The 27032-nt window shown below is 42.3% G+C and overlaps 1 protein-coding gene across 9 annotated transcripts in view; it reads left to right on the forward strand.

Moving 5' to 3' along the window:
- The window catches only part of LOC143019663 (uncharacterized), a 58291-nt gene extending 33846 nt beyond the window's left edge, over window positions 1-24445 (forward strand). For all 9 annotated transcript variants that reach the window (XM_076175561.1, XM_076175565.1, XM_076175566.1 and 6 more), the window contains 7 exons: window positions 8058-8243; window positions 12545-12753; window positions 12991-13033; window positions 14000-14080; window positions 19754-19978; window positions 22031-22178; window positions 23821-24445. In XM_076175561.1, coding sequence (XP_076031676.1) covers window positions 8058-8243; window positions 12545-12753; window positions 12991-13033; window positions 14000-14080; window positions 19754-19978; window positions 22031-22178; window positions 23821-23929 — 1001 coding nt within the window. In that variant the 3' untranslated portion in view covers window positions 23930-24445. The remainder of the gene's footprint in view (window positions 1-8057; window positions 8244-12544; window positions 12754-12990; window positions 13034-13999; window positions 14081-19753; window positions 19979-22030; window positions 22179-23820) is intronic.
- Window positions 24446-27032: the final 2587 nt, after the last annotated feature.

A 27032-nucleotide genomic window follows, 5' to 3' on the forward strand; every position in this document is an offset into this window, starting at 1 on the left:
TGTATGCTTTGACTCACTGCCCCTTTTATCAGAGGAGGAAACCTTTTCATATCTATGTACATACATATATACAAAAAGGCATAGAAACCACTCCCTCCCATTCCATTTCCTATATATTCCACTCCCCTCCTCCCTCCTCCCTCCCTCTTATCTTGGCACTTATCATATCTATGTATACATATACATATATATATATATATATATATATACACACACACACACACATATACATACATACATATACCAAGGCTCTTTCCCCCTTACAAGGGAGGTAGCCAAAAAGAAAAAGGCATAAAATCATTCCCACCCATTCCATCCCTGAATACACTCCACTCCCCTCCACCCTCCCTCTTATCTTAGCACCTCCTGGATGATGGGTCATCCCTGCACCTTGTCCACTGCCCTGGGTCAGAAGCAGTGTCGCAAGACACAGCATCCACAGCAAAGCTGCTTCATTAAATTGGGAACCCCCCTCTCTGTCCCCCCATGCATAAAAGGAGAAGATGGGGAGAAATCCCTTCGGACTGCGTCAAATTTTGCTCTCACATACTACCTCATCCCCCATCCCCCCACCCATTCCACCTCATGCATCACAACATCATCAATATACAACCATTCTCCGTTCACCCTTTTCTTCTGTCCTCTATTGTCCTTCCTCAACAGACATTCCCCTCTTCCCCAAAGCCCCATCACCCCATCCATCCATCTCATCCTAGGACGTCCCCTCATGTTCACTCCCTCCACATCTGCCTTCCATACCTCTTTTACAAGTCTTTCTTTACTCATTCTTTCCATGTGTCCAAACTATCCTAATACTCTTTCATCAACCCTATCTCCCAACTCCCTTTCCACCCCTCTTCTCCTCCTCACCTCCTCATTTCTCACTCCATCCACCCCAGCAACCCCCACCACACCTCTCAGACACCTCATCCCAAACACATTCAAACTCCTTCTCTCCTCCTCTCCCATGCTCCATGCCTCCGTCCCACACAGCGCCGTTGGCACAATCACTTCTTCACACAGTCTCCCCCCAGCATCCGCTCCCAAATGTCTATTCCTCACCACACCCTTCAATCCACCAAGGCACCCACTCGCCTCTCCCAATCCACACCCCAATTCCACCCCCACTCCACCCCCTCCCGCCACACTCACACCCAAGTATCCAAAACCATCCACCTCCTCCAGTCGCTCCCCCCCAATGCCCACCTCCAGCCCGCCGCCACCCTCACCCCCTGCACATCACACCACCCCACCCCTACATGATACATATATATATATATATATATTATATATATATATATATATATATATATATATATATATATATATATGTATGTATATATATATATGTATATATATATAAATATATATATATATATATATATGAGTGGAAGGGTGGTGAGTTAAACACAGAGAACAGTTGGAGTTTTATTCACTGACGTTTCGTCCTTACCAGGACATTCTCAAAGTACATACAGTTTCAGAAAATTAACAGCTTATATAACCCATCCTCGCTGAGTTCCCCTCCCTCTATCATCCGTCCTCTACCCTTTTTCATGTGACTCCGACTATGTCACTTCTCCCTCCGTTCTCAATTGTCCTTTTTACCTCCTTGATAATCAGAGTACTTACCGCTCCTGCTAATTTTATAAACCCTTCCCTATGGTTGATGCAGGGGTGGGAAGTAATGTAGGCTGCCTCCACTATTTTTCTTTTCTTTTTCTCTAGACCTTTGTGGAGCACCTCTATCTTGTTCCAATCTGGAAGATGACCACATTGGTCTAAATGAACTACTAGCGAGTTGGAGGTTCTGTGAGCTCTGACGTCATTTTTGTGCTCATATGTCCGTAGCTCCACTGATCTTCCCGTCTCTCCATAATATCCTAACGGACAACCACCACATGGTATATTGTAAATTGCGCCTTTCTCTACATCCTTTTCTGATTTATTTCTATTCTTGACAACTTCTCCTAATTTTATACCCGTGGAGAAAGCAACGCTCACACCCGCTTTTGTGAGAATATGTCCCAACTCCTCCGCGTACTTCGAGTTGGGGACGGACAAAAACCCCGCCCTGTCTTCTCCGGACCAGTCGTCCTTCTTCCTTTTCATTATTACCGTTGCTTTCTTCCTCAATCTGTGCAGTAGTCCTTCCGGGTATCTGAGTTTAGTGAATACTTTGAAAATATATTTGATTTCATCCTCTAAAAATTCTTCGCTACAAATACGGTACGCCCTTAAGAAAAATCCTATAACCACTCCGTTTTTAATTTTGTTGCTATGCGCTGAGTAGAAATGAATCACATCGTCTTTATTGGTGCTTTTTCTGTAGACAGAGAATGATATCTTACTACCTCTCCTCCAAATCACCGTATCCAAGAAAGCTAGTCTGTTACCCGTCTCGTGTTCTATAGTAAACTGGATGTTTGGTTCGACATGATTCAATCTACTCAACTTGTCATCTAATTGTACCTCTTTCGGAGCGATGACAAGGACGTCGTCCACATACCTCAGCCAAAGCGTGTCACTACCCATTATCTTTATGAAATAATCTGTCTCTAAAACTTCCATATATAATGAAGCTAGAACCGCACTGAGAGGACTACCCATTGCAAGTCCTCGGTGTTGTCTGTATTCTTTCCCGTTGAACATGAAAGGACCAAACTTCACACATAGTGACACTAATTTCAAGTAATCACTTTTCCCCACTGGTAAATCAGCCTCATCCAAACTGTCTACCACCTTCTTGGCCGCTGCCAACGCTCCTTCTACCTCGACATTCGTAAAGAGCGCAGTTACATCATAGCTAGCCATCACTTTTTCTGAAAGATCCACATTCTTTAACCTCGTGATCAGATCTCCAGAGTTTTTTAAATGGGCATTACTTATCGAGCCTAGCCTCTGTGATAGTGGTTTGGCTAAGCACTTGGCTAGTCTGTGCGGGGCGCTCCCGATACCAGAGGTGATGGGTCTCATCGGGACGTTTGGTTTATGGGTTTTCAGTGAATAAAACTCCAACTGTTCTCTGTGTTTAACTCACCACCCTTCCACTCATTTGTCTTCCATTCTTCAATATATATATATATATATATATATATTTTTATATATATATATATATATATATATATATATATATATATATATATATATATATATATATACAAGATTGCACTAATGTCGTAATACATTGGTAAAATCTAAACTTAGAACCCATTGTCGGTGGAAAAAGATAAAAAGTGAGATGATTGTTCCTGTTCAGGAACAATCATCTCACTTTTCATCTTTTTCCACCAACAGTGGGTTCTAAGTTTAAATATATATACAACAAAGGCTTTTTCCCTCTTACAAGGGAGGTAGCAAAAGTCTAAAGTACTTTATAAATCCACTCCCGCCCATTTTATCCCCACATACTCCACTCCCATTTACCACCCCTCCCTTCCCCTTTTCTTGGCTCCTCATGGATGCTGGGTCATCCCTGCATCTTGCACACTGCCCTGAGTCAGAAGTAATGCAGCAAGACACAGTGCATCCACAGCAAGGCAGCTTCATTTAATCACTGACCCCATCTCCCCATCCCCTCATGCAGAAAAAAGAGAAGAAATGGAGAAATCCCTTCAGGCTGTGTCAAAATATCATTCTTACATACTCCCTAACCCCCCTCCCCCATCCCCCACCTACTCCCATGCATCACAGCATCACACAACCTTTCTCCACTCACTCATATCTTCTGTCTTCTCCCTCCCTCAATAGACATCCCCCTCTTTCCCAACACCCCTTTCAACCCATCCATCCATCTCATCATGCGATCATTATTTCGTGGTAAGGCTTCCGGGGGTGTGTGTGCCTCATTGGTGTTCTCGTAAAAACAAAGGAGAAAGGCAGTATCAGAGGGGGGGATGGATGGGTTGGTTAATACTGGTATTGATAATATCAAGTATTTTGAAAGGTTGGTGTTTAGTTTACCTTGGTTAGAGGCGGTTAGATGATGTGGAGTCGGTGGCGATAACCTTGGTATTGTGCAAGGTGTGATATTTGCTTGAAGGGGGTTAAGACTTATTATTCTTTGTAGGGAATATCTTGTAGTATTTGGCTGCCACCAGGTGGTGAGAAGTGTAATTTTCACCATCGATACTAGACTGCGGAGTTTGGAGTTGGTGTAGAGGGGCGCGTGTGAGGAGTCCTCGATATTCTTTCTTCTGGTAGGTGTGGCGAATCAATTGGTTTTCTTCATTGGAGACGTGGGTGTGGTGCCACTAGCTGCCACCAGATTGTATCCTCAACTGGTGTTGAAAGCATACATTTTACAGAAGTCGGGATGGTTAATCCAAACTCGTACAAAGTTCCTTTCCTTTATTCAAAGGATTGTCTTCTTTCACAATACACTGGTATTAACTACATGTCTTTTCTATTTTACACAGTTAATTGTCTATATCACTACCCTTTTTGCACAATACTTGTTATCGCACCAACTGGCGGTCCTGCCCGGTGCGTCTCAGTGTGATTCAGCGGAAACGCTGGATATGCAAAATTTCCAGGTCTCAGCAATTATATTTACACTGTTTTCAGTGGGAGTATTTGGTCTCCCACAACCAATGTTCTTATCTTAATTATTAATTACATCCCATTTATTTATTATATAATATTTCCAAGGGGGAAAAGCTCGTTGTTATTGGGTTGTTCAACAATGCTGTGAGTTGGTGGTCGACTGCACTTATAAGTGTGCATTCGTGTGTGTGTGTGTGTGTTGCCTGGTGGTCGTGCTGCTAGAGATTGATGGGTCAGCGAGATGTGTGTTGCATTGGACCTCGTGATGCTGAGTCGGCGTTTGATGCTTGTGGTGGACAGTGAGTGAGGAAGTGGGTTATATGACTGGGGTTATATTACTCGTCTTGTATATGAGGCGTATACACCCTTCCTGTTCACTCCCTCCACCTCTGCCTTCCACACTTCTTTTACCAATCTTTCTGCACTCATTTTTTCCACGTGTCTAAACCATCCCAATACTCTTTCATCATCCCTATCTCCTAATTCCTTTTCCACCCTGCTATCATACTCACCTCATTTCTCACTCTATCCACCCAGCTCCTACCATACTTCTCAGACATTTCATCTCAAACACATTTGAACTCTTCCTCTCTTCCTCTCTTATGTCCCATGTTTCTGCCCCATACAGTGCCGTTGGTACAATCAACCCTTCATACAGTCTCCTCTTAGCATCCATTCCCAAATATTTGTTTCTTATTACACTTTTTAATCCCCCAAGGCATTTACTTCTCTCAATCTACATTCTTTCTCCACCTCCACTCCTCCCTTTTCTGCCACATTTGCCCCCAAGTATCTAAAGCTGTCCACTTTCTCCAGTCTCTTTCCCTTAACCACTTCACTACGGGACTTAAATCTCGCGGGCAGCAGCCAATGCCAGCCGTACGACTTGTCGTAATAATACTCGCATCATAAAATATAGCCACGGCTTATATCGATCGTTCTCTCTTTCACCCGTGAATTTTGAAAACCACAGAGAATGGGATTAAGAGCAGATTAGAGAGAATGTAAAAACACAGGGGCGACTACAATAAATATAATCAAGACGCCGATATGGCAGCGTCGCGAATCCACTTGCTCCTCATGACGCCTACGTGTGCGGCACCGTATAGAAGGGGTTAACCTCTTCAGTACGGGCCAAAATCTTGCGGGCAGCATTAGCTGCCAGACGTACGATGTGTCGTAATAATACTCGCATCATAAGATATAGTCACCGCTTATATCAATCGTTCTCTCTTTCACCCGTGAATTTTGATAACCATAGAAAATGTGATGAAGACAGTTTAGAGAGTATGTCATTACGCAGGGGCAACTACAATAAATATAATCAAGACGCCGATATGGCAGCCTCGCGTATCCACTTGCTCCTCATGCCGCCTACGTATGCGGCACCATATGGAAGGGGTTAATACTCATTTCCAATTTGCTCCCATCCTCTCCCCTTGTACATCTGCTCTTGTCTTTGCCTCCTTTATCTTATGCTTGACTTCTCTATTCTTTGTACCTCTCATATGCTTCTCTCATCCTATTTTGTAACCAAGTTTTGAATGCTCACTTCTTTTCAACAACCTTCTTTGCTTCATCATCCCACCACTCACTACCCTTCCTTCTATTTTCTCCCATCCTTCTCATTCCACACATCAACTTTGCACACCTAATGACTTCCTCATTGAACCATCTCCATTCCTCCTTCACTCCTAGTTCTACTCCATCCTTCACTCCCTCCTACTCCTCTCTCTGCTTCTTCTTGTACTCCTCCATTTCTTTCTCATTTAAGCAGTTTACTCTAAGCCTCTCCCTACCTTCTGTCCTTTTCCTTTCTTTGTCGATCCTCCACTCTCAACTTACCTTCCACTAAAATGATCTGATATTCCCCCTTTCTCCCCCTTAGAAAATGCACATCAATAAGCCTTCCTACTCTTCTCCTGGTTACCACTATAGTTCATTAAAGCCCTATCTACCACTCTCTCCCATGTGTACTTATGCTTGACTTTCATCCTAAACACTGTATTTGTTATCATCAACTTTCTAGGTACATTTCCACAATCAACTCTGCAATTTTTTCCTGGAACTCCACACTTACCTACCACTCCACCCATTGATTCATTTCCTAACCTAGCATTAAGATCTCCCAATACCACTACATTGACATTTCAACCTAAACACTCTATGCGCTCATTTAAATCTATCCAAAAAGCCCCCCTTTCCTCCACACTTTTCTCACCACCAGACCCATATGCACTGACAAAAACCCACATCTCCCTTCCCAGTTTCACTTTCATCCACATTAACCTTGAAACATCCTTGCACTCCACTACACGTTTACCAATCTTATCACTTACTAGTATAGCCACCCCTTCTCTCCCTCATCCTCTTTTCACTCCTGACCCTCCCAACTACACTGCCAAACTCAAACTCGCCCCTCCCTTTCAACTTAGTTTCACTCAATGCCAACACATTCATCTTTCTTTTCACAAACATACTGCCTATCTCTTCCCTTTTACTCTCATCTGTACCACATTCTAAGGGTTCTGGGTGGAAAACTCCTAGACCCTCTTATGCCTTTGCTTTTTTTAGGGATGTCCCCTTTGGGTCTACAGAGAGTAGGATGCTAGTCCTCTCCTCATCCCAAGTGAATTTCTTGGAGGTGAATGAAGTACCCTGACAGTACATACATATACCAAGGCTTTTTCCCCCTTACAAGGGAGGTAGCCAAAAAGGAAATGGCATAAAATCATTCCCACCCATTCCATCCCTGAATACACTCCACCCCCCTCTTATCTTAGCACCTCCTGGATGACAGGTCATCCCTGCACCTTGTCCACTGCCCTGGGTCAGAAGCAGTGTCGCAAGACACAGCACATCCACAGCAAGGCCGCTTCATTAAATCGGTGACCCCCCCTCTCCGTCCCCCCATGCATAAAAGGAGAAGATGGGGAGAAATCCCTTTGGGCTGCGTCAAATTTTGCTCACACATACTACCTCACCCCCATCCCCCCGCCCTGACAGTAGCCAGAATAAAAGTAACATGTGATATGAAGTGGGTCAGTAATGTGATGTTTTAGGTGATGAAAAGATATCACTGTAATGTTGGCAAGTTTATCACAGTTATTTTGTATAGTACCCAGGGCGGTGGGCAGGGTGCAGGGATGACCCGTCATCCAGGAGGTGCTCAGATGAGAGGGAGGGTGGGAGGGGTGTGGAGTGTATTTAGGGATGAAATGGGTGGGAGTGTTTTTATGCCTTCCCCTTTTTGGCTACCTCCCTTGGAAGGGGGAAAAAGCCTTGGTATATGTATGTATGTATGTATTTTGTATAGTAAAAAAGAAAAGGCACATGGGAGTAGGAAGGAAAGGAGTCGGTGTGTGCCTTGGGAGGCTACCTCCCTTAGGGTGAAGAAGGCTTTTGGTATATAGATAGAAAATAAAATAAAGGAACTCGCTGATCATTTTTTTGCTTTAACAATCAAGCAATTTGTTTCCTCTCAGCCATGAACTTCCCCCTATCTTTCTTAGGCTCAGGAGAACTATGGGAATATGATCCTGGCAGAGGAGCATGGGTTAAAAAGGCAGCTTCTGAAGGAGCAGGGCACCCTGGTGAAGAAGAAGTGGTCAAGCCTCCTGTTGTCAAGAGCACCACCAAAGAGGAGGAGGAACCAGTGCATAATAACAAGTTGGACATCAAGGACCTTCTTTCAGAAAGTAAGCAAACTAGAACTACTTTTGTATTTTACCTCTCAGTAGGGATCATAGTTAAACATACATTCCCCATTGCAGTAATTACAAATATGTGAGTATATATATACAAATATATATATATAAATATATATATACATACACACACATATATATATATATATATATATATATATATATATATATATATATACATATATATGTATATATGTACAACACTGAATAGGTCCCAGTGACTAGAGATACATTTTCATCTACCACAATGCACTTTAATTCTAAGCCGTCAACATCGCAAGAACCGTGGAGGCAACATGCAGAAATTGAAATGTGGCACGCCTGAAGACTCGAAACTACGGCCAGCACATGACCAGTGCTGTAGTGACTTAGACCATTGCACCTCTTGATGGTGCATTGGTCTAAGTCACTACAGCACTGGTCATGTGCTGGCTGTAGGTTCGAGCCCTTGGGCATACCATGTTTCAATTTCTGCATGTTGCCTCCACGGTTTTTCCGATGTTGATGGCTTGGAATTAAAGTGCATTATGGTTGATGAAATATATATATATATATATATATATATATAGATATATGTATATATATATATATATGTATATATATATATATATATATATATATGTATATATATATATATATATATATATATATATATATATATATATATATATATATATATATATATATGTGTGTGTGTATCATAAGTGGAGATTAGGAGAGAAACAGTGTGGGTTTAGGAAAGGTAGGGGTTGCAGCAGATTTTTGTGGTAAGGCAGATATGTGAAATAGCTTTAAGAAAAGATAAGGATGTTTTTTGGGCTTTTATAGATTTGGAAAAGGCTTATTACAGGAAGGGATTGTGGGAGGTATTGCAGATATATGGGATAGGAGGAAAGCTGTTAAGAGCAGTCAAGAGTTTGTACAAGAGTAGTAGAACCTGTGTTAGAATTAGAAATGGAAAGAGTGAATGGTTTGAAGTAAAGGTGCGATTTCACCAGGGATGTGTCATGTCGCCATGGCTGTTCAATTTATACATGGATTGGATGGTGTGAGAGGTAAATGCAATGGTAATGGGCTGGGGATTGGAGATGGTTAAGGAAAATTGGGAGATAAGCAAGTTGTTGTTTGCTGACAACACTGATCTTGTAGCAGGATCAGAGGAGGGATTAAGGAAGTTAGTGACAGAGTTTGGGAAGGTGTGTGAAAGAAGGAAGTTGAAGATAAATGTAGGTAAAAGTAAGATGATGAGATGTACAAGGGGAGAGGATGGCAGCAAATTGGAAGTGAGTATTAAGGGAGAGAGACTGGAGGAAGTGGATAGTTGTTGATATTTGGGTGCAAATGTGCCAGGAAAGGGAGGAGCTGAGTCAGTGTTAGGATGTAGATTAAGAGAAGGAAGTAAATGCCTTGGGAGATTAAAAAGTGTAATGAGAAATAGACATTTGGGAATGGATATTAACCCCTTCCATACGGTGCCGCCTACGTAGGCGGCATGAGGAGCAAGTGGATACGCGAGGCTGCCATATCGGCGTCTTGATTATATTTATTGTAGTTGTCCCTGTGTAACTGACATACTCCCTAAACTGGCTTCATCACATTTTCTATGGTTATCAAAATTCACAGGTGAAATGAGAGAACGATCGATATAAGCGGTGACTATTTTTTATGGTGCGAATATTATGACACAATGTCGTACGTCTGGCAGCTAATGCTGCCCGCGAGATTTTGGCCTGCAGTGAAGTGGTTAAGAGGAGATTGTAGGGAAGAGTGCTTGTGGCAATAGTGCTGTATAGGGCAGAAACATGGGACATAAGAGAAGAAGAGTTTAAATGTGTTTGAGATAAAATGCCTGAGAAGTATGGTAGAGGTTACTAGGCTGGATAGAGTGAGAAAGGAGGAGGTGAGGAAGAGAGAGGAGATGGAAAAAGAGTTGGAAGATAGTGTTGATGAAAGAGTATTGGGATGGTTTGGACACATGGAAAGAATGAGTGAAGAAAGATTAGTAAAAGAAGTGTGGAAGGTGAATATGAGGGGGTAATCAAGGATGAGATGGATGGATGGGGTAAAAGGGGCATTGGGAAAGAGGGGAATGTCTGTTGAGGGAGAAGACAGAAAATAGGGGTGAATTGAGAATGGTTGTGTATGGATGATGCTGTGGTGCATGGAAGGGAGAGTGAACTTATACAAGTGCTCTCTTATGAACTGTTGTTTACCAAACACCCAACTCATTAAAATGCAACCCTTACCATCTACCCCGCTTTCTACCCACTTCTCTGCTTATTCTCTACCAGCCTCTTAAGCCGTGTCCACACTTGTTGCATTTCCATTTATTGTATGATCTTTGCGTACCACCTAGTGATACAATACGGTGCAACAGGGTATTGTACTCACTTGTTGTGTATCTGCCTGTTGTATATGGATGTGCAACAAGTGGGTACAATACCCTGTTGCACCGTATTGTATCACTAGGTGGTATGCAAAGATGATACGATACGTGGAAATGCAACAAGTGTGCACATGGCTTTTCAGGGCTCTGCTGCTACCACTTGGTCATCCCAACCAACCATTTTCTACTACCCTCTTATACACATACCAGTGGCTTTCTCCACCTTACAAGGGAGGTAGCCAAAGTCTTTTCTTGGTTCCTCCTGGATGATGGGTGTAGAGTTGTAGGTTACTTCTACATTGGTGAATTAAAGTCTGGGAGTGTTCTTTACTTTAATGTTCTAGACCACTCTATGGTCTACAAATACAAGGCAACCTCCAGAGTAATCTGGAGGATTGTCAGATTAAATATATTTTCAACTATATAAGTAGGCTGTTGCCATATTCACATTTAGGAAAAATATAAGAAAGATTGGTTGCATTGGATTGAGAATCACAGGCACCATGACTATTGTACTCTGAAAGTGTGAGGTGCAGCTGTTTCAAGCAGATGTTTGGGTGTCCGACCTGAGATCGGCTAAGGCATTGTTCAGTTCAGGTGTTGGCTGGAAAACTTGGCAGCTCTGGTCACTGTTCAGGTCTGGATACAGTGGCAATGTCCCTTGGGAGGAAAATCTGGAACAGTAGGGGATATCTTGAGTTGCTTCAAGATTCACGCTCACTCTATATGTGTGCGTATGCATGTGTGCATGCTGAACGTTGAAGGAGATGATAACAGACACTCTGAACATCAAAGAAGATGATAACAGACATGCTGAACATTGAATGAGATAATAACACGGGTCATCCCTGCATCTCACTCACTACCCTGGGTCAGAAGTAATGTAGCAAGACACAGCACATCCACAGCAAGGCTGCATCATTTAATCAGTGACCCCTGCTCTTCATTCTGTTATGCAGAAAAAGAAAAGATGGGGAGAAATCCCTTCAGGCTGCATCAAAAATATCATTTACACATACTCCTTCAGCCCCATCCCCCACCCATTCCTTTCCATGCATCACAGCATCATCCATATATAACCATTCTTCACTCACCCCTATCTTCTGTCTAACTTTCTTCCTCAAAAGACATTCCCCTCTTCCCCAAAGCCCCTTTCACCCCATCCATCCATCTCATCCTTGGTTGCCCCCTCCTGTTCACTCCCTCCACCTCTGCCTTCCACACCTCTTTTACTAATCTTTCTTCATTCGTTCTTTCCATGTGTCCAAACCATCCCAATACTCTTTCATCAACCCTATCTCCCAACTCACTTTCCAACCCCACTCTCCTCTTCACCTCCTCATTTATCACACAGTCCAGCCTAGTGACCCCTACCATACTTCTTAGGCATTTCATCTCAAACACACTTAAACTCTTACATTCCATGTTTCTGCCCCAATATAGTGCTGTCGGCTCAACCACCCCATTATACAATCTCCTCGTAGCATCCATTCCCAAATGTGTTTCTCATTACACTCTTTAATCCCCCAAGGCATTTACTTGCTTCTCTCAATCTGTATTCTACCTCCACCTCCACTCCTCCTTTTCCCACCACATTCACCCCCAAATATCTAAAGCTATCCACTTCCTCCAATCTCTCTTCCTTAATAATCACTTCCAATTTGTTGCTATCCTCTCCCTATTGATGGATTTTGAAAATGGGTAGCTCTCTTGTCCATCTTGCAAGATTAATGCAAGTACCCTAATCTGGAAAGGACAGCAAATGTAATTTTTTTTATCGATTGGGGATGTGTTAAGAGTAGATGTATGCTTTGACTGCCATTTCTGTAATTAGGGTGAAACGGTCTGTGTAAATTTTGGTTACAAATGTTCTTGATACGAAGGCACAATTTTCCTCATCTTTCAGCTGTGGAAGTTAAAGAAACCAAGGTACCTGATACTCCTGAGAAAACGGAGGAAGAAAAGAAGCCAGAACCTATTGCTGAACCAGAAGACGTCCTGGAGAAGAAAGATGACACTTTCAGTGACTTCAGTGATGGTGATGATGATGATATCCTATATCAAGTACCATCTGAGCCCGAAATTCGACAGGTGGAAATAGCTCAGATAACTGATGTGAGTACCATTTGGCAAAAGAAATTTATTCATCTTTAAAGGAGTACCATATCAGTTTAGGCAGGTGATATATAAATCAATTCTCTCTCAACAAGTTTTCTTAAAAGAATAAGTTTCAAAACTTGCTTTGAGACTAAAGTATCAGTATCCAAGAGGAGGTGATTTGACATCAGTTATTTTGTGTATGATATGAGGTCTAAATATGTGATGATTCATGGCTTTTGTATTAATTTGTAGGATCCAAGAAGTTTAACCAAAGAAACAGGACCATCATTTGACGGTAAGTATTTTTTTTATTTTACAAATAACCTATTCTTTTCCCATCCACAACCCCTATTTCCCTCTCATCTTAGCTCCTCTTGGATGAGGGGTCATCCATGTTTCCTGTCCACTGTCCAGGTTAGAAGCAATGCAGCAAGACATAGTACATCCACAGCAAGGCTGCTTCACTTACCAGTGACCTACCCCCTCCATCCCCTCTTGTGGAAAATAGAGAAGACAGGGATTTCTCCCTGTCCTCTCAATTTTCTGCATGAGGGGATGGAGAGGGGGGTCACCAATTAAGTAAAGTGGCCTCGCTGTGGATGTGCTTCGTCTTGCTGCATTGCTTCTAACCTGGACAGTGGGCAGGAGACAGGGATGACCTTTCATCCAAGAGGAGTTAAGATGAGAGGGAGGAAAGGGTGGTGGATGGGACTGGAATGGTTGTGTACCTTTGACTTGACTACCCCTTATAAAGGGGGGAAAACCTTAGGAGATAGAAATTTTCTAGGATATTTCTTGGTATTTTTTACATTTGTACAGGAACACATAATAGTAATTTTCTAGCTGTCATCATCATAGTGAAGCTTGCTAGCTGAGCGGGTTAGGGCATCGTTACTTGTGGCAAAGGTCGAGGGGATGGCGGTTCGAACCCTGCCACCGGCGAAGTTGAACCAAGGGCATGGTTCATTAAGTTCTATGCTACAAAGTCCTCTGTAAGGGGCACCGTCCTAGCCTACCGATAGGGGGGAGTATGTGACATTAAACCATATCATCATCATCGGGAACATACTCCAGGGAACACATTATTTCATTTGCATGCTGGCACCAGTTCCCATGACCTCTCCTAGTTATTGCATAGACTTTAGTTTACATGCAATGTATTAGATGATATGTGTTGTAATAAGTAATTAGATTGTTTAGATTTCTAAACTGATGATGGATATTTTGTACTATATACTATTAATTGCTAATTTATTAACAGAAGTGCTAGAGGAAGATGAGGAGATGCCACTGGAAGCCATAAGTGATGATGATTTAGAGGAAGAGAAGCAGCCAAGATTCAGTGAGTTACTGTTTCCTCTTACGTGTATACATATCAGTCAATAAATCTGTTTTCCCAGGTCTTATGTAAGAAACCCACTGTTCCCAGGTAACTGGTTAAGGCCCTTAAGTCACTCAAGGAAGAATTACTATGTTGTCTATGTATTGTTATTGTGGGGCATTTTATGATGTGTTTAGTGTCTGTTGTCTTTATTGTACATACAAATACCATACATACCAAAATAGGTGGGAAGAGGAAAGACGAGTCTTAATCTGATTTTTATTCTTGACTAGTTTCATTACAAGCTTTTTCAAAAGAATAGTGCTACAGTGGTTAATATGTATGTGTGCATACCTTTCCCAGTGGAAATTTACATCACATATTACAGATAAACTATTTGTATATTGGAGTGGTACTAGACCTGATGATGAAAAATATATTAGACAATATTAAAATAGGACGCCTAATTAGGTCCAGAGAAGACACCGAGATTCTGCAGGAGGATCTTAAGAAATTGTTCATGTACATACATTATATATATATATGTGTATATATATATATATATATATATATATATATATATATATATATATATAATATAGTCATATATATATATATGTGTATATATATATATATATATATATATATATATATATATATACACATACATACATATACATATACCAATGGCTTTTTCCCCCTTATAAGGGAGGTAACCAAAAGCAAAGGCATAAAATCTACTCCCACCCATTCCATCCCCACATACGCCACTCCCACTCACCCCTTCTCTCCCTCTTTTTTTTGGCTCATCCCTGCATCTTGCCCACTGCCCCAGACCAGAGGCAATGCAGCATGACATAGCACATTCACACAAGGCCACTTCATTTAATTGGCAACCCCATCCCCTCATACAGAAAAAGTGAAGACGAGGAGAAGTCCCTTTGAGCTGCGTCAAAATATCATTCACATATCCCCCCTCCCCCAACCCACTCCCTTCCATGCATCACAGCATCATCCATAGTAATGGGACATATGTACATATATAGATAGAGACATACATGCATACCAAAGGGCTTTTGTTTCTTTCTCACTCAGTCAAAATGTTCAATCTGGATTATCAGAATTGTACCCTCATCTAGGGTTTGAAATTTCAGTTCTTCCCATTTTGTCTGTATTGAATTTTACAAAATATCCTGGCTTCTTAATGTGCACATGATCTCTTTCTCAATATTCTGGTTTCTTGATATTCACATGATCTCTCTCTTTCCCATTCAACTATGCTACATAGTGGATTTCTTTATTCATTGTGTTTTGGCTAATGCTAGATTTTGTTTTTGTTTTGTTTTTTCTTTTCTTTTTCATCTGGGAAGTGGATCATGAAAGTCAAGACCTCCTTTAACCAGAATTTCACCCTGCAATGATCAATCAATCAATCAATCCATTACCCCTTGTCTTCCTTGTAGAAGAGTTGGGTCTTCTGCCCATTGATGCTCATCAGGCATATTGGAGAGGAAACCCTGTCCCACCCTGACAAAAGTTTTCATCTGTATTGTATTCACATACTTGCCTTTTGTTCATTATACTGCATGCTGTGTTGCTCTTAGTTTGTCTATGTTACTTCTCAGGTCATTGTAATGAAGATTTTGTAATAGAAATGACCATCTAGGTATTAATTAGATATAAAGTTCTACAAGGTTAGTTTTAGGTATGTAAATAGAACTTTACTTTTTTAGGAATGTCCCCTGTGGGGCTACAGGGAGAAGGATGCCTGGTCCCAATCCCAGTCCCTTTTTTCTTGCCTCTTATGATCCAAGTGGAAATACTTGGTGGCAGTATTCTTTTCCACCACCACAGGAGGTGCTAAGATAAGAGGGAGGGTGGAGGGGTGTGGAGTGTATTCAGGGATGGAATGGGTGGGAATGATTTTATGCCTTTTCCTTTTTGGCTACCTACCTTGTAAGGGGAAAAAGCCTTGGTATATGTATGTAAATAGATATATACAGCATCTCTTTGTTTTGAAGGTACTCTGTCTTACTGCAGTGCCTCTCATCCAGGCAATGGGCTGGAGACAGGGCTGGCCCTTCATCCACAAAGAGCAAAGATAAAAGGGACAACTAATGGGTGTGGGATGGGTGAAGGGTGGATGCATGTCTTGGGTGCCTCTCTCCCTTATAAGAGGGAAGAGGCCTTCTTACCCTGTGGTGGGGGGAAAAGAATACTACCACCAAGTATCCACTTGGATTGTAAGAGGCGAGAAAAACGGGATGGGGATTGGGACCAGGCATCCTTCTCCCTGTAACCCCACAGGGGACATTCCTAAAAAAAGTAAAGGCATAAGAGGGTCTAGGAGTTTTCCAAACATCACCCTAAGGTTTGGGTCTTTTAATGTGCATGGATGTGGTAAGATGAGAGTAAAAGGGAAGTGATAGGTATTATGCTTGTGAGAAAAAGATGGATGTGTTGGCTTTGAGTGAAACTAAGTTATTAGGGAAGGGCGAGTGTGAGTTTGGGAGTGTAAATGGGATGTTATCAGGAGTGAAGAGAGGGTGAGGGAGGGAAGGGGTGGCTATACTAGTAAGTGAAGAGATAGGTAAATGTGTAGTGGAGTGGAAGGAGGTTTCCTCAAGGATAATGTGGATGAAGGTGAAACTGGGAAAGGAGATGTGGGTTTTTGTAAGTGCATATGGGCCTGGTAGTGAGAAGAGTGTAGAAGAAAGGGAGGCTTTTTGGATAGATTTAAATGAATGCATAGAGGGATTAGGGAAGAATGTCAATGTAGTAGTATTGGGAGACCTTAATGCTAGGGTAGGAAATGAACCAATTGATGGAGTGGTTGGGAAATGTGGAGTTCCAGGAAAGAATTGTAGTGGAGAGTTGATGGTGGAGATGTGTCTAGAGAGTTGATGATAGCAAATACAGTGTTTCAGAAGAAAGTCAAGCATAAGTACACATGGGAGAGGGTGGTGGATGGAAGGGTGGTAGATAGAGCATTAATGGACTATGTAGTGGTAGATAGGAGTATAATAGGAAGAGTTAAGGATGTACATGTGCTAAGGAGAGAGAGAAGGGGAATATCAGATAATTTTTTGGTGGAAGGTAAGTTGAGAGTGGAGGATAGATGGAGAAAGAGGAAAAGGACAAAAGGTAGGGAGGTGCTTAGAGTGAACTCTTTAAATGAAAAGGAAAAGGAGAAGGAGTACAAGAAGAAGCTGAGAAAGGAGTGGGAGGGAGTGAAGGAGAGAGTAGAGCTAGGAGTGGAGGAGGAATGGGGATGGTTCAAGGAGGGAGTCACAGAGTGTGCAAAGATGGTGTGTGGAACAAGAAGGACTGGAGGAAATAGAAGGAAAGGTAATGAATGGTGGGATGAGGAAACAAAGAAGGTTGTAGAAAAGAAGAAGCGAGCTTTCACAGATTGGTTACAAAATAGGATGAGGTAGTAATATTAGAGGTACAAAGAAAAGAGAAGTAAAACACAAGGTAAAAGAGGCAAAAAGGAGAGCAGATGTGAAGTGGGGTAAGAGTATGACAGAAAATTTTGAAAGTAATAAAAAGATGTTTTGGAAAGAAATTAAGAGAGGAAGAGAAGGCGAATCAAGTAGAGAAGAAAAGGTAAAAGGTGCAGATGGAGAGATGATAATGGAAGAGAAGGCAGTAAGGGGAAGATGGGCAGAGTATTTTAGGGAGTTGCTAAGTGTGGAGGAGGATAGGAAGGGAAAGATAGTTGCAGTGGGAAGTGCTAAGAAAATGACTAATGAGTGAGGAAAAGGGAGGAGAAATAAGGAAGGATGAAGTGAAGGCAGTCATTAAGATGATGAGAGCAAGTAAGGCACCTGGTCTGGATGGATGCCTTGAAGAATGTCTAAAAAAAAGGAGGTACAGTGATGGTGGACTGGCTGGTGAGGTTATTTAATGTTTGCTGGAGAGAGGGTAGAGTGCCGGAGGGCTGGAGGAGTGCCTGTATAGTTCCACTTTACAAGGGAAAAGGGGACAAGTGTGAGTGTAGTAGTTTCAGAGGAATTAGCTTGTTAAGTGTAGTTGGGAAGGCTTATGGGAGGGTCTTGATTGAGAGGAATAGGAGAGGAACAGAGGGAGTAATTGGCGAGGAACAGTGTGGATTTAGGACAGGTAGAGGTTGCGTAGATCAGATTTTTTTGGTAAGACAGATATGTGAGAAAGCTAAAGGAAAAGGTAAGGATGTATTTGGGCTTTTATAGATCTGGAAAAGGCTTATGATAGGGTGGACAGGAAGGCAATGTGGGAGGTTTTGTAAATATACCGGATAGGAGGAAACTTCCAGGAGCTGTCAAGAGTATTGACGAGAGTAGTAGAGCATGTGCCAGGATTAGAAATGGAGAGAGTGAGTGATTCGAGGTAAAGGTGGGACTTCATCAGAGATGTGTTTTGTCGCCCTGGCTGTTCAATGTGTACATGGATGGGATGGTGCGAGAGGTAAATGCAAGGGTGGTGGGTCAGGGATTGGAGATGGTTAAAGAAAATGGAGAAAAGTGGATGATAAGCCAGCTGTTGTTTGCGAATGACACTGCAGGATCAGAGGAGGGATTGAGGAAGCTAGTGAGAGTTTGGGAAAGTATGTGAAAGTTGAAGATAAATGTGGGTAAAAGTAAGGTGATGAGATGTAAACGGAAAAAGTGGCGGCAGACTGAAAGTGAGCATTAAGGGAGAGCAACTGAAGGAAGTGGATAGTTTTAGATACTTGAGTGCGATTGTGGCGGGAAAGGGAGGAGTAGATGTGGAGGTAGAATGTAGATTGAGAGAAGCAAGTAAATGCCTTGGGGGATTAAAAAGTGTAATGAGAAATAGACATTTGGGAATGGATGCTAAGAAGAGATTGTATGAAGGAGTGATTGTACCAACAGCACTGTATGGGACAGAAACATGGAACATAAGAGAGGAAGAGAGAAGGAGTTTGAATGTGTTTGAGATGAGGTGTCTGAGAAGTATGATAGGGGTTACTAGGCTGGATAGAGTGAGAAATGAGGTGAGGAGGAGAACGGGGTGGTAAGGGAGTTGGGAGATAGGGTTGATGAAAGAGTATTAGGATGGTTTGGACACATGGAAAGAATGAGTGAAGAAAGACTAGTAAAAGAGGTATGGAAGGCAGATGTGGAGGGAGTGAACATGAGGGGGCGACCTAGGATGAGATGGATGGATGGGGTGAAAGGGGCTTTGGGGAAGAGGGGAATGTTTGTTGAGGAAAGATGGGAGAGGACAGAAGACAGGGGTGAATGGAGAATGGTTGTATATGGATGTGATGCATGAGGTGGAATGGATGGGGGGTGAGGGAGTATGTATGAGAAATAAATTGATACAGCCTGAAGGGATTTTTCCCTGTCTTCTCCTTTTCTGCACGAGGGGATGGAGAGGGAGGTTGCTGATTTAATGAAGTGGCCTTGCTGTGGATATGCTGTGTCTTGCAGCACTGCTTCTGACCCAGGGCAGTGGATAAGATGCAGGGATGACCTGTCATCCAGGAGGATGACCCATCATCCAGGAGGTGCCAAGATAAGAGCAAGGGGAGAGGGTGGAGGGGAGTGGAGTGTGATAGGGATGGAATGGGTGGGAGTGGTTATGCCTGTTTTTTGGCTACCTCCCTTATAAGGGGAAAAAAGCCTCTGGTATATGTTTGTATGTATAAAAATTTTGATATTTTCATGTATTATGCCTTTAACATAGGTGTAGCTGATGCCCTTGACATCAACTGGGCATCCCTGATTGGTGACTCAAGACCACAGACCCAAGATGTAGTGATGGCTGGAGCTGCACTGAAGAGATTTAAGCCTCACTCCCTTTTCCTGCGCATTGGAGTGTCTACAAAGTACTGCCGTCCAGAAGTGACTCAGCGCATTAACCAAGCCTGTAAGATCTCCAAGGGGCAAGACAAAGACACAGACACTACAGGTTTGTCACAGAATTTCAGTAAAACATTATAATTCTTTAGCCCTTTCATTGCTGAATGCGGATATATCCAGTCAAAATTTTATTACTGTTAAGTGCGGAAATCTCTTAGGATTCTCGCTGGTTGAGTGGGTTAGGGCGTCGTTATTTGCGGCGAAGGTCTAGATGATGGCGATTTGAACCCCTGCTCGGGGCGAGTTGAACCAAGGGTATGGTTGATTAAATTCCATACTACAAAGTCCACTTCCTAGCTTCCCGAAAGGGGGGAGTTTGTGACGTTAAACCAAATCAACTGTGGAAAGCTAATTTACTCCACAGTTTTGAAAAAAAAAAAAATCTCCTTATGTTCCAAGAAGTGAATACATCCCTAGTGACTTCAGAATATCATACCAACCCTTGGAGACCCAGTATGTGGTACAATCTAGACTGTCACTGCAACTTCTAGCCATGTTGATGTTGACATCAGTTTCTTCATGTTTTCAGGATGTACTGGACATTTTATTATTGTTTCAGAAGTAGAAAATATAATAAAAAAAAATTGGATGGATAATTAACATTGATTAAGGAATGACTTTTTTATTTTAGCATTTATATACAGTGGTGGCTTATGGCAAAATGAAATGCGGGGTAACTATATACATGTACGAGTCAGTGTCACACACTAAAACACACTACAGCATGTGGAACATTGTGCATGTTGACACTGAGTTGTGTATGGCTGAAGTTCCCCCCCATTTCATCTCATCACAAGCTGCATTGCTTTCGACTTAGGCAACAGGGCAAGGTTTTTATGATTGGGATGTTCGCTGGCCAACCAGGTGAGAATGTTGCTACTCGTGGCAGTTTGAATCCTTCCTTGGCAAGTGAGTTGATATTAAGGGCATACTACATTAAATCCCATGCTTCATAAAGCACCCCATAAGGAAGCCAGCCTCCTCATAAAGGGGAAGTGCATGACATTAACCATTTCAGTAGGGTGACACCAATGTAGATGTTATGAGGCATGAGTAGATACATAAGGATGCTGGTGTCAGCATCTTACATACATACATATACCGAAGGCTTTTCCCCCCTTACATGGGGCTACCTCCCTTATAAGGGGGAAAAAGCCTTTGGTATATGTATGTAATAATGAATACAGAAAACTTGATCAAACCAGTTCACAGAATCTGGGGGTAACTCATGTACGACTCGAAAAAATATATAATCAAGATACTGACAACAAATTAGTAGTACATACATATACCAAAGGCTTTTTTTCCCCTTACAAGGAAGGATGCCTTTGTTTTTTTGGCTACCTCCATTGTAAGGGGGAAAAAGCCTTTGGTATATGTATGTATGTACTACTAATTTGTTATCGGCATCTTGATTATATATATTTTTTTGTAGTTGTACATGAGTTACCCCCAGGTTCTTTGAACTGGTTTGATCATGTTTTCTGTGTTTATTATTACATACATACATATACTTTTTCTTTTAGGAATGTCCCCTGTGGGGCTACAAGGAGAAGGATGCCTAGTCCCAATCCCCGTCCCTTTCTTCTTGCCTCATACGATCCAAGTGGGAATACTTGGTGGCAGGGTGGAGGGGTGTGGAGTGTATTCAGGGATGGAATGGGTGGGAGTGATTTTATGCCTTTTCCTTTTTGGCTACCTCCCTTGTAAGGGGGAAAAGGCCTTGGTAAATATATGTATGTACATACATATACCAAAGGCTTTTTCCCCCTTATAAGGGAGGTAGCCAAAAAACAAAGGCACAAAAACCACTCCCACCCATCCCACTCCCATTCTATTCCATCCATGTTTATTATTACTCAGAGTTAAAGAGAATGAGTAATGCAGTGATGACTTTACATTTTGTAATGTGAGTAGTGTGATGAATTGTACATATGGCAGCCCATGCTGCATGCGACAATTTGAGTCATACTGAAGTGGTTAAACTGAATCATCACACAACTCTATTCAGGTGAACTATGGAGATCTTGAGTGAATGTGGTCTTAGTCCTGCAAGAAGGGATTGATTTTGTGGTTATGAAATACTATTCATTTCTTACAGTTGGGGAATTTGAGGTTCCTTGTGTCCTTGCAAGTGGAGGAGAAGTACCTAGAGTTCAGCAAGCTCATCAAGAGAGACAGAAGCATTTGCTACAGTGTGTAGGCCCTAGCCGTCGTGCCCTTTGTGCCAGACAGGACATTGCGATCAGGTAAGAATTATATGTTCAATAAGGACAGGAGAGGACAGAAGACAAGGCTGAATGGAGAATGGTTGTATATGGATGATGTGATGCATGAGGTGGTGAGGGAGTATGTGTGAGGAAAATTTGATGCAGGCTGAAGGGATTTCTCCCTGTCTTCTCCTATTCTGCATGAGGGCCAATTTAATGAAGCGGCCTTGCTGTGGATGTGCTGGGTCTTGCAACACTGCCTCTGACCCAGGGCAGTGGACAAGATACAGGGATGACCCATCATCCAGGAGGTGCCAAGATAAGAGGGTGGAGGGGAGTGGACTGTGATAGGGATGGAATGGGTGGGAGTGGTTTTTATGCCTTTGTTTTTTGGCTACCTCCCTTATATGGGGGAAAAAAGCCTTTGGTACATGTATGTATGTACCAAAGACACTATCCATCTTATAAAGGGGATGGGAGAGTCAGTTCACAGATACCCAAAGTCTGAGGCTGAACTTGTTTGTGCTGTTGCAGCCAGCCAGTGACCCTACTGGTTGGCTGACTGACTGAATTAGGGCTGGAACTTGGCTGGTAGGCCCCCTAGCCTCAACCTCAGCCAGATCACACTGACTGGGGCTATTTGGGATTGCCTGGTGGTTGGCTAGTTGGCAGTCTTAGCCTGAGCTCTGGCTCCAGCCAGTGTTAGCCCTGGCTAGCAGGGGGATTCCAGTTAGTGGAATTTGAAGCAACAATAATCATTGCTTAGGTTCTCTTTTGTAGGAGATTAGTGGGCCCCAAGTCTTGGCCACACAGGGTGGGCTCTTAGGCCATGCAGCAAAGAAATCAAGCTGCCTAAGATGTAACCATCACACAGAGAACATTGAGCAACTCATTTTACACAATCACACGCTAACTAATCTTAGACAGCAACATAATATTTCTTCCATGCATGATCTATGGGGCTGTCCAGTAACCATTGCCAATTACCTTGGAGCTCTGAGTCTCCTACAAGAGACCTGGGACAACAGATTGAGTGATCAATCAATCCGTTCCCCTTGATCTCTCTTGCAGAAGACCTGTAGCCATTAGGTAACCGACACTAGGCTTCAGGGAGGACCATAATCGATTGATTGATTGATTGACGAATTGACCAACTTTCTCATAATTCACCCTTAGCTGAGCACCAGTCTCCTGTAGATGAAGAAGGGAAGTAGATTGCCTGTGCAAGAAGGGTCTATGAGAGGTGTGTGTTTGTGAACTAGTGAACTACATTGCTGGTAGTGCAATGTAGTTCAGTTCGAAGCTTTAAGAATCAGTTAGATAAATACCTAAGTAAGATGCTGTAATGATTATAATTTATCTTATATTATTTGTTTTTGTTTTGTTATCATTTATCTGTGATTTTTATTTATTATTAGCTATATGTCAATTTATTACTATTTACTACTTACCTGTTTATTTATTATTTAACTGTACCAATGCATTTATTTATGTATTTTATTTGTTATTTACATTATTATATTTTTTATTTATTGTTTTATTATTAATATGATTTTTTTTTGCATCCGACCTAGATATGGATCAAAAGGTCTCCTGTCGGCATGCTCCGCCTTTGTAATCCTTTGTAAAACGAGTGCATCTTAAGTATAACTTAGTGACTTTTTTATTTTATTTTTTTCAGGCGGCAGTTGTGTGGACATCCTGGAGAGGACATGTTTGGGGATGGTCACATTATATACCCAGACAAGGACATGTTCAGGCAGGCCCTTTCCCTCCTGCAATCATATTAAAATGTTCCAGATGTTCCTTTCACCTAATTGAGCCAAGTAGTTTTCTGGTTAAAATTATGTAAAATTTAGAAGCATTCTGGTTATTATTGTCGTAGATTGACCATGGATTTGGATCACTACTTCAAATATTGTTCTTGATAAGTCTTGAAGCACATTGTTTATGAAGGTATGTGTCTGCATGAGTGTGATTGCAAGGACAAATTGAGCACTGGTTACCACCTGAAGGCAGCAGGTCTTTTGTAAGAGAGAGTAGGGGCAACAGATTGATTGGTTGAGTACAAGTGAATGTATTCATTGTGTATATATATATATATATAAAACTTTTTTTTTTTTTTTTTTTTTTTTTTTTTTTTTTTTTTTCATTTGTTCTTCCAAATTGTCTTTAGTATGTTTTTTTTTTCACAACTGAGAACCACTCATTTAATGTAGGAACATTTAGTACTAATGAGTTAATATGTCCTTTGATTGCCATGCCTCTGAATGGAGCCATTTGCAATAAAAAGTAATAAATCATTAGTAGAGTATCTTTAACACCTTTGCTGAGATGCACCTCATTGTAGTTCACACCATCACACCAGATGATTTCATTCGGCTTAGGAAGCATCATCATAGCAGAATACAGTAATCTCTTCCATATCTGAACCACCATTATCTGAACACCCTGTGGCCGTTTGGGTATGGGAGGGATTAACGTAGTTTCAGGCTAGAGGTTAACTAACCTGCTGCCCTCCTGGCCCCTCTTTGCCCCTTGGACAGTATTCCCCCAACCATTGATGTCACAAGTGCAAAAACACCCTGTGGCCCAATGAGTTCAGGTATAAGAGGAATTAATGTTGTTACTGTAAAATGGGAAATTTCTAAAAACAAAACAAAACAAAAAAAAAGCAAAGGCATATGAAGGTTTGGGAGGAGTTTTCCAACCAGAACTCAAGTTTGGGTCTTCTAATGTGCCTGGGTGTGGAACAGATAAGAGTAAATGGGAAAATCCAAGCAGTATGTTCATGAGAAAAAAGATGGATGTGCTGGCATTGAGTGAAACTAAGTTGAAAGGGAGGGGCAAGTTTAAGTTTGGGAATGTAGTGGGGAGGGTGTCATGAGTGAAGAGAGGATGAGGGAGAGAAGGGGTGGCTATATTAGTAAACATGTGGTGGAGTGGAAGGAGGTTTCTTCAAGGTTAATGTGGATGAAGGTGAAACTGGGAAGGGAGATGTGGGTCTTTGTAAGTGCATATGGATCTAGTAGCGAGAAGGGTGTAGAGGAAAGGAAGGCTTTTTGGATGTATTTAAGTGAGTGCATAGAGGGTTTAGGGAGAAATGTCAATGTAATGTTATTAGATCTCAGTGCTAGGATAGGAGACGAACCAATAGACAGAGTGGTTGGGAAGTGTGGAGTTCCAGGAAAAAAATCATAGTGGAAAGTCAATGTTGGAGATGTGTCTAGAGAGTTCATGATAGCTAACAGTGTTTAGGAAAAAAGTCAAGCATAAGTACACATGAGGAGGAATGGGCGGGGGGGTGGGGGGTGGGGTAGTGTGTGTGAGTAGATTTTGACGCAGCCCGAAGGGATTTCTCCCCGTCCTCTCCTTATATGCAAAGGGGGACGGAGAGGGGGGGTCACCGATTAAATGAAGCGGCCTTGCTGTGGATGTACTGTGTCTTGCGACACTGCTTCTGACCCAGGGCGGTGGGCAGGGTTCAGGGATGACCCGTCATCCAGGAGGTGCTCAGATGAGAGGAAGGGTGGGAGGGGTGTGGAGTGTATTTAGGGATGAAATGGGTGGGAGTGTTCTTGTGCCTTTCCCTTTTTGGCTACCTCCCTTGGAAGGGGGAAAAAGCCTTGGTATATGTATGTATGTATGTATAAGTACACATGGGAGAGGGTGGTAGATAGGGCTTTAATGGACTATATAGTGGTAACCAGGAGAAGAGTAGGAAGAGTTTTGGATGTACATGTTCTTAGGGGAGAGAGTGGGGGAATATCAGATCATTTTTTGGTGGAAGGTAAGTTGAGAGTGGAGGATAGATGAAGAAAGAGAAGGACAGAAGGTAGGGAGGTGCTTAGAGTACATACCTACATATACTAAGGGCTTTTTCCCCCTTACAAAGGAAGTAGCCAAAAAAACAAAGGCATAAAAATCATTCCCACCCATTCCATCCCCAATACACTCCACTCCCCTCCACCCTCTACCCTCTCTTTTATCTTGGCACCTCCTGGATGACAGCTCATCCCTGTATATTGTCCACTGCCCTAGGTCAGAAGCAGTGTAGCAAGACACAGCACATCCACAGCAAGGCCACTTCATTAAATCGGCGGCCCCCTACTCCGTCCCCTCATGCAGAAAAGGAGATGGGGAGAAATCCCTTCAGGCTGCATCAAATATTTTTCACACATACTTCCTCACCCCCCATCCGCCATCCATTCCACCTCATGCATCACAATATCATCCATGTACAACCATTTTCCATTCACCCCTATCTTCTGTCCTCTCCCGTCCTTCCTCAACAGACACTCCCCTCTTCCCCAAAGCCCCTTTCACCCCATCCATCCATCTCATCCTAGGTTGCCCCCTCATGTTCACTCCCTCCACATCTGCCTTCCATACCTCTTTTACTAGTCTTTCTTCACTCATTCTTTCCCTGTGTCCAAACCATCCCAATACTCTTTCATCCACCCTATCTGCCAACTCCCTTACCACTCCCATTCTCCTTCTCACCTCCCCATTTCTCACTCTATCCAGCCTAGTAACCCCTATCATACTTCTCAGACACCTCATCTCAAACACATTCAAACTCCTTCTCTCTTCCTCTCTTATGTTCCATGTTTCTCCCCCATACATTTCTGTTGGCATAATCACTCTTTCATACAATCTCCTCTTAATGTCCATTCCCAAATGTCTATTTCTCATTACGCTTTTTAATACACCAAGGCATTTACTCGCTTCTCTCAATCTACATTCTACCTCCACCTCCACTCCTCCCTTTCCTGCCACATTTGCATCCAAGTATCTAAAACTATCCACCTCCTCCTTTTGCTCTCCCTTAATGCTCACTTCCAGTCTGCTGCCACTTTCACCCCTTGTACATCTCATCACTTTACTTTTACC

The sequence above is a fragment of the Oratosquilla oratoria genome, chromosome 37 (assembly GCF_046742065.1).
Source record: "Oratosquilla oratoria isolate Oo_2021 chromosome 37, ASM4674206v1, whole genome shotgun sequence".
Taxonomy (NCBI): Eukaryota; Metazoa; Arthropoda; class Malacostraca; order Stomatopoda; family Squillidae; genus Oratosquilla; species Oratosquilla oratoria.